Here is a 7549-nt window from a genome sequence, read left to right on the forward strand (position 1 = left end):
AAAAAAAGGGGCTGATTTGAGGCCTCTTTCCAATTTTTTTTAAGAGCACGCAAAATGCGTACCGTATTAACTTTTTTGTAGAGAGAGAAGGCCTTTTTCCAAGCTAAGCCTGCCAATCAGGTGGGCTGAATATCACGGGCACAAACGGCCCTTTGGGACTCAGGGGCCCGCTCAATTCTGGCGCGCAAATTCCCGCCAAGCCAGGCATCGCACCGGTCTACCCTAAGGCACGGTCCCAACAAGCAATTTCCAGCCACACGACCCGACCCCTCGGGACGCCCTGACCGTCAGATCACGCCGGTCCCTTCTCTTCTCTCCCCGTCCGGAACGACCCACGCACGCCTTCCCTGACTCCTCCGCCCCCTCCCCACCCACGAAGGTCCTCCACCGCGCGACCTCGCGCGGCCCGTCCCGCCCCCGCGCCGCCGTCCGCCGAGACGACAACGGGTCCTCTCAGGTGAGCCCCCCTCTCTCCCGTGCTATCAAACAGCAAGTGAATCCTGGAGTGTGTGGCATTTTATCAACTGGCAGTGGCAAGGCTAAGATGGGGTAATCAATTGCAGAGAAAGATTTAGCCGGGGCAGAGCATTATCAATTGGCCCGCTGCCTCGCGTGGGTGAGCAACCGCCGGCTCGATTAGCAGCTGCCGTGCCCCTCGCCGCCGCCTCCCCTCTCTGACCGCCGGAGCCATGGGCACACCGTCTCGCGAAGCTCCGCTCACAGCCGCCAACAATATCCAGGCATGTTTCTGCTCAGATGTTGCAGCCTGCGCGTGATCTGCATTTACCCCCCTCTCATGTCAGTCTTCTTGCAGCCGTTCTTTGTCCTTCACAAGGCGTCCGCTGGTGCGGCCGCGTCCGTTTCCTCCCCGGCAACTTCCCGGGCCCGGCGGCGAATCGAGGTCTCCCAGCCGTCGTCTCCCAACCCCAAATCTGCAAAGAGACCCCGGGACGACGACGATGAGGGGGACATGGAGCTGTACGAGCAGCTCCGCCTGGAGGCCTTCCACTGCACCTGGTCCAAGATCCAGTCCACCATCAATGTCTGCCTCTCTTCACCCCATAATTCGATCGACCAGCCCCGTCCCTCATCATGTGCATACTTTAATGCGTGCTATGTCTCATCTTGGTATTGCTTCGTTTTGGTTCCAGGAGGTCCTCAGAGGCATCAACCTCAAGCTGTTCGACCAGGTGCTGCGGTGGGTCCAGGAATCCTTCTCCGCGATCCGCTCTATCACGAGACCCTGCCCCGCCGAAATCCAGCAGCCGTGCCCTCTCTTAACTGATGTGATCTGCAGAAAGATACCAACGGCATTTGTTCTCACTAGTAAGCAGAACACTGCCATCAGGTGTTTGACTGATTGGTTTCTACTGGCGAGGAATCAGCTGATCTGATTGGATTGGATTTCTCACTTTTGCAGAGAATGCAGAATTTGTTGATGATGTCACGACATTTCGGGATCTCATGGATCATCTGGAGTCTAATGGATGTCACCTGGCCAAGCTCTCGGCAACGGAATTATCATCAAAGAATGGAGTTGGTGGCTGCTTAAGGAGCTTGTTGAGGCAGCTGCTTTCAGATGTTCCAGATGTGAGTGACATGACTCTGGCTGAAATCTTTTAAATCTGCATTGTTGATTCAGACTCGAGTGTATTGGCTCTCTAACTTAATCTGTTGCTGCTTTTCTCCAACAGGTAGCGGATGTATCTGCACTCGCATCTTGGTACTGCAAAGGCGACAATTATGATCAACCTATCATTATCATAATTGATGATTTAGAGCAATGCTCCGGTGATGTCCTGGGAGAGCTTGTGATGACGCTGAGGTAAACTCTATGTTTCGTCGCTTCAGGCACTTTGCTCTTATCTTTTAGGCACTTATACGCCAACCCAGGTAAAAGTAAGTGCAATCTTTGAAGAAACTCTGATCTCGGTACCCATGAGATATGCCAAAATCCTGACTACATAAATACTAGTTTCAACTCTTAGCCCACTGTTTAATCCTTACAGCTTAACACTAATTAGTTTCAATGTCAATGATAGCAAGAAGCATATTGATTTATTTGTTCAATAGCTTCTGGTCCTTTTCTTGTAGTTGCATGCTCCATGCCACTTGTTTAGCTCCTCTCTAGAGGAAATGTGTTTACCAGTAATGAAACATATTCTTGTAGTTGCATGCTCCATGCCAGTTGTTTAGCTCCTCTCTAGAAGAAATGTATTTACTAGTAATGAAACATATCTTGTAGTTGCATGAGCATGCCACTTGTTTAGCTCCTCTCTAGAAGAAATGTATTTACCAGTAATGAAACATAATACATACTCCCTCCATTCCATAATGTAGTGCACCCGCGCTTTTCGAGATTTAAGTTTGACCATGAATTTAACCAACGTGGGCGACTGCGGTGGGAGCAAAAATTAAATCATTAAATCTAACCCACGTTGGTTAAATTTATGGTCAAACTTAAATATCGAAAAGCGCGGGTGCACTACATTATGGAATGGAGGGAGTAGTTTTTCTTCTTTTTGTGATTAATTTCAATTAAGAAGCTTGCATTGTGGATTTGGTTCGACATGGAATTTTTGAAAGCCTAATACTTATCTCTTTATTGTAGTGAGTGGGTAATTAAGATTCCAATCTTCTTTGTAATGGGGATAGCAACTACCCTTGACGCACCAAGGAAACTGCTCTCATCGGAAGCTCTTCAAAGATTAGATCCCTGTAAACTCACGTTGGGGTCTCCCTCTGATAGAATGAATGCCCTTGTGGAGGCCATCCTTGTTAAACCATGCGCCGGTTTCTGCATCAGTCACGAAGTTGCAGTCTTCCTCAGAAATTACTTTTTCAGACACGATGGGACAATAACATCATTCATTAGTGCTCTCAAGGTTAGTTTTTCATATTGAGCACTTAAGCTATATTCATGTTAGAAATTCTATTGAATATATTTTCTCCATCTGTTATGGAAAGACTAATCAAAATTGACATAGCTTGCATGCAGTAAACACTTCTCCGTCGAACCTTTGAGTTTCTTGTGCATGGGAATGCTTGAAGAGGATTCTGAGGTTGCTGCTATTTCCTATTTCCATCATAGTACCATGTTTGCTATTTTTTTGTTACTACTACCAGCTAGAACCTACACTTCAGTTTCCCTTATATTTTAGTACATATATCTCTGTTTGAGTTGCTTCTGATTTACTACCCTACAGAACTTTTGGCGTGATAAATTTGGTGCACTGCCTGTAGCAATTCAGAAACAAGCTTTTGGTTTACCCTCATGTACTAGGTATAAGATCATCTATAAGATCTGGTTACAATAATATCTCCCATTCTATAGGTCTGAAACTGTGTATTGCAGGGAAAATAACTCAATCAAGCCTGGCAACAATTTGGTAGAAGGGTTGTCTGAGCTGATGAAGCTGCAAAAGGATTGGAGTTCTGTTCTCTTGGTAGGCTCATGGCTACTACCCCCCCCCCCCCCCCCCCCCCCCCTTGAGAAAACAACAGCTCTCCATCATTATACATAAATGAGCGTTGTGGTAAACAGTTAAGATATTGCATGCTCACATGTCTACCTTCATGTGAAGGATACTTAAATAAAAGCTAATGAAAAGTATAACTGTGTAATTTACTCATTGGTATATATATATATGATATAAAACACATCCGTACAATTTTGAAATTACAGAAGCTTCTTTAGTTGATTAATTGTGAATATGCTAGGTCCATAATACTGAATATTTGTCTCCCACATTATGACTATCCAGTGCTTGTATGAAGCTGGGAGACATGGCAAAGTGCAACTTTTAGATATTTTCTGCGAGGCAATCAATCTAGATCTGCATACTCAGAATGATTCAAATAATGAACTGCTTATGTCTAAACTGACAAGTGGGAATCTATCAAGTGGAAAATCAGGTGCTGGTAGAAGATGTATAGCTCAGGCATTGGATACAGTAAGGTAAGATGATCGAATTTGCTTTCAGGTTTCTTGATGCACAAAGTCTCAGATTTATTATTGTTATATATATTTGTGCATATCTAATCTTGTACTCCCTCCGTTCCTAAGCCTTTTTAGGGATTCCTGGACTACATATGGAGCAAAATGAGGGAATCTACACTCTAAAATATGTCTATATACATCTGTATGTAGTCCGTGTTAAAATATCTAAAAAGGCTTATATTTAGAAACGGAGGGAGTATATCACATGTAGATCCTAACTGATTGTAATTTCTATCATTGCACTGTTGAGCTAATATAAAACCTGTGGCCCTGCGGTGTTTGACCGTGTATAGTATTTCCCCAATCACTCTCCTCATACCTTTTTATATCTTTAATTTATAATTTATGAGAGCTCCAGATTCTTTAATGGAGTCACTAGGCCATGATTATTGTATTGGAAGTAATATGGCCAACTGACAATTACCATGAAAGACAAGTTTTCTTTTTGCAGCAGTTACATACTAGGGCTGATTTTTTCATTTGTCTGAAGGCAATACCCTTTTTTTGAAACTTTTATTTAATTTCGTCTTTTAGATTCTGACGAATCCGTTATGTTGGATCAGATACATGCCTATGGAAACATTATTTCGTGTTCTTGAAGTTTGGAGCATCCACTTAGAAGGAATGAATGAGGTATTCTCACTGCTGATTTTGTAATGATGAACACTTTGGTGAAAGAAGTACGAGTCATGTAACGAGAAATTATATTATTTCTCATTAAGTCATTTTGGTCAAGTTTATTCACTTGCTAAATGGTGGATCCAGTTTCTCATCACCAGTTTTCGTACTTGGTTGTTTGTATGGAATCTGGATAGATACTCTGAAAATGGGACATATTATTTTGGTTCTCTGTTTGAAGTTTTTTGGGTTAAAGTAGCTTCTGAATACTTGTGATTGCTGAACTTATCTTTTTACAAAATGGACTGGAAATTCGGCAATTTCACTTTACATTGGAGCAGAAAACCCAAAGACAATAATTGCAATATTTGTATTGGCTGCACTGAGGCACTAGTTATGAATATGCTCATTCTTTTCTAGATTAAGGCCAAGGTCAAAGAGCTTCAGTCAACCACAACCAGTGAAGATTGTGTGACAATCACAAAGGATAAGTGGCCTAGGTTTGTACCTCCTTTTATCATCTCTCATGTGCAATTCTATTGATAAAACAAATATTAAGAATGCCAAAATAACCATGCAGTTATTGTTATTTATAACTAATGGTTATGTAAGACTTGTGATACTGAATCATGATCATGATGCTAATGCCGAATAATAATTAGCAGTGGTGTTTCATTCGATGCACCTGCTACCAGTCAGACTAATGTAGTATTTACTTTACATACAATGCTATAGTGACAACTGGCAAGACGTGACTGAATATCTTATCCATGAAACTCCAATACAATATAATAAATTTTGCTTAGCTGAAACTGGCTGACCATCACTTCATGTTGTATCAGGAGATCAACAAATAGTACTGCAATTGGAACAGTGCCATTAAACGATAAAGCTACCATGCTATTGGATGATATTACGAGGTAAAGTTATGGTATGATATATTAGCTCAGCACCATTTTGATCTTGCATTTTGTGTTTGGTAAATTAGCTTAATATCAGATGAATTTTGTTATCCAGTGTTTGTTCTCTAACATTTCGTCTCAGTTTGAAACACAGTAATATATTTGTTTCCATCCTTATTAAGAGAAGCGTCTAGCTAAACACCCAAATATACGAAGGTAGGCCAAATGTGATCACCAGTTTATCATAATCCACCACAATACCAGATGAAGCCTAGATGTACAATGATATACCATAAGACCCTCTAGGAATAGGTATGATATACAATGAGATTTAGTAATTAACATCTTGACATGACTGATTGTCAAGTTTATGCTGTGAACCGAGAAGTCACTTATCCTATTAACTCTGTTCAGTTTATAATATTAAGTCATTTGAAGTTTCAGCATCTAATGTCTAGATATTCAACAGAAATTTTTTGGTGCCTGTCGAGTGTTTACCTTTTCACGAAATCATTTGCTTCAAGAATGTTGGTGTTCTCCAATCTGTAAGTTTTCCCTTCATATAAGAATTGTTATTACTGTGTACTCCATCTGTTCCAAATTAGTTCTTAAGTCAAACTTCTTTTAATTTAACCAAGACCATAGAAAAAAAATGAAAAATACATCAACAACTGCAACACCAAATTAGTTTCACTAGATTTATCATAAAAAATATTTTCATATTATATATATGTGATGTTGTAGATATTAACACATTTTTCTAGACTTGGTCAAATATAGAGAAGTTTGACTTAGGACAAAGCTAGAACTTCAATTAATTTAGAATGGTAAGAGTAACCCATATATTAATAGCAATTCTGATTTCCATTTCATCTCATATCATATCTAGGCACTAATTGGAAACCCAAGAAGAATGGTTCAGCTTGATCTCCTGAAGTCACAGAGCAGTCTTAATTGCTCTTGCTGCAGCAGAAATGGAATTGCTGTGTCAGCATCCTTGCATGATACATCAGTTATGTAAGTCCATGCATTAAGATATGAATATTCTTACTGATATTTAAGTATCTGTTACGCTTGGAATCTGAATGGCACTACCATAATATGCCATATTAATAATGTAAGTCCATGGAGTAAATTTATCCATGATTGATAGGCTAGGCCTAGGCTCAAACATTTGCCATATCGTCGACAAGCAAAGCCTTGGCCAACATTTTATACCTTATGCGAAACCATTTTACTTTGCAGGTGCAACCTAGCCCAAGAATATGGTGACGTAATTAACCTCCATGACTGGTACCTGTCGTTTGATGGAATTATCAATTCAAAGGGGAAAAGCAAATTGGTTGGTTCTCCCTCAAAAAAGAAATCAAAAGCAACGCCTCAACAGAGTGGAGCCATGATCCAGTATCCTTGACCATAGTTTTTTTTGTGCTTCCTTCACCAAAGTCTGACAAATTGAGTACATAATTGTCTGCTCATATTTCAGTAATCCTTGACACGTATTTTTCTAGAGCACGGTTCTGCAGGGCTGTCACCGAGCTCCAAATTACGGGACTTCTTCGGATGCCAAGCAAGAGAAGGCCAGATCTGGTGCAGAGAATTGCATTCGGTCCTTGAGACCTTCATTTTTTGTGAAGAATTTATGCTAGAATCGAGCAGTGCACTGAAAGCCTAAGAAAATGTCTCTCCTGTAGCCTGTAACATGTAGAGCTCTGTTTGGTTGTATACTGTAGAGATGCATTAAGCCAATGGAGCCTTTGAGTGCTTCTGCAGGTACCAGTTTATTTGAGTATTTGCATCATTTGATTATGAAACTGGAGAGCTCCGAGTTGCCACACAACATTTTATCTCGTAGTAGTATAATTTTGATATGGCTGGTGTTGATTTTAATTATGCTGGCAACCAAAATAAAGATGCTCACACCCACGCTAGTAAATTTCCAGAAAATCATGTCTTGGAGCTCCTCGCATCTCTTGCGTGACCTAGTGACTGACTATCTCGGCGCCCTTTTGCTGAAAATTCACTTGGG

At 41.1% G+C, this 7549-nt stretch overlaps 1 protein-coding gene across 1 annotated transcript; it reads left to right on the forward strand.

Moving 5' to 3' along the window:
* Positions 1 to 314: 314 nt before the first annotated feature.
* LOC109769200 (origin of replication complex subunit 3) lies at positions 315 to 7334 on the forward strand. Its single transcript, XM_045230914.2, has 18 exons — positions 315 to 457; positions 564 to 740; positions 815 to 1042; positions 1152 to 1326; positions 1421 to 1590; positions 1695 to 1825; positions 2612 to 2885; positions 2988 to 3062; positions 3207 to 3283; positions 3356 to 3446; positions 3765 to 3958; positions 4564 to 4633; positions 5039 to 5118; positions 5461 to 5538; positions 5990 to 6065; positions 6410 to 6537; positions 6766 to 6924; positions 7032 to 7334. Exons 2-18 carry the CDS (start codon positions 690 to 692, stop codon positions 7135 to 7137), a joined length of 2163 nt encoding a protein of 720 aa, XP_045086849.1. The 5' UTR covers positions 315 to 457; positions 564 to 689; the 3' UTR covers positions 7138 to 7334.
* Positions 7335 to 7549: the final 215 nt, after the last annotated feature.

This window comes from Aegilops tauschii, chromosome 7 (assembly GCF_002575655.3).
Source record: "Aegilops tauschii subsp. strangulata cultivar AL8/78 chromosome 7, Aet v6.0, whole genome shotgun sequence".
Taxonomy (NCBI): domain Eukaryota; kingdom Viridiplantae; phylum Streptophyta; class Magnoliopsida; order Poales; family Poaceae; genus Aegilops; species Aegilops tauschii.

Coding starts and splice junctions, on each gene's coding strand:
- LOC109769200 (XM_045230914.2), top strand. CDS start 690: ATGGGCACACCGTCTCGCGAAGCTCCGCTCACAGCCGCCAACAATATC. Junction 741..814: donor CAGCCGCCAACAATATCCAG/GCATGTTTCTGC, acceptor GTCTTCTTGCAG/CCGTTCTTTGTCCTTCACAA. Junction 3,959..4,563: donor CAGGCATTGGATACAGTAAG/GTAAGATGATCG, acceptor ATGTTGGATCAG/ATACATGCCTATGGAAACAT.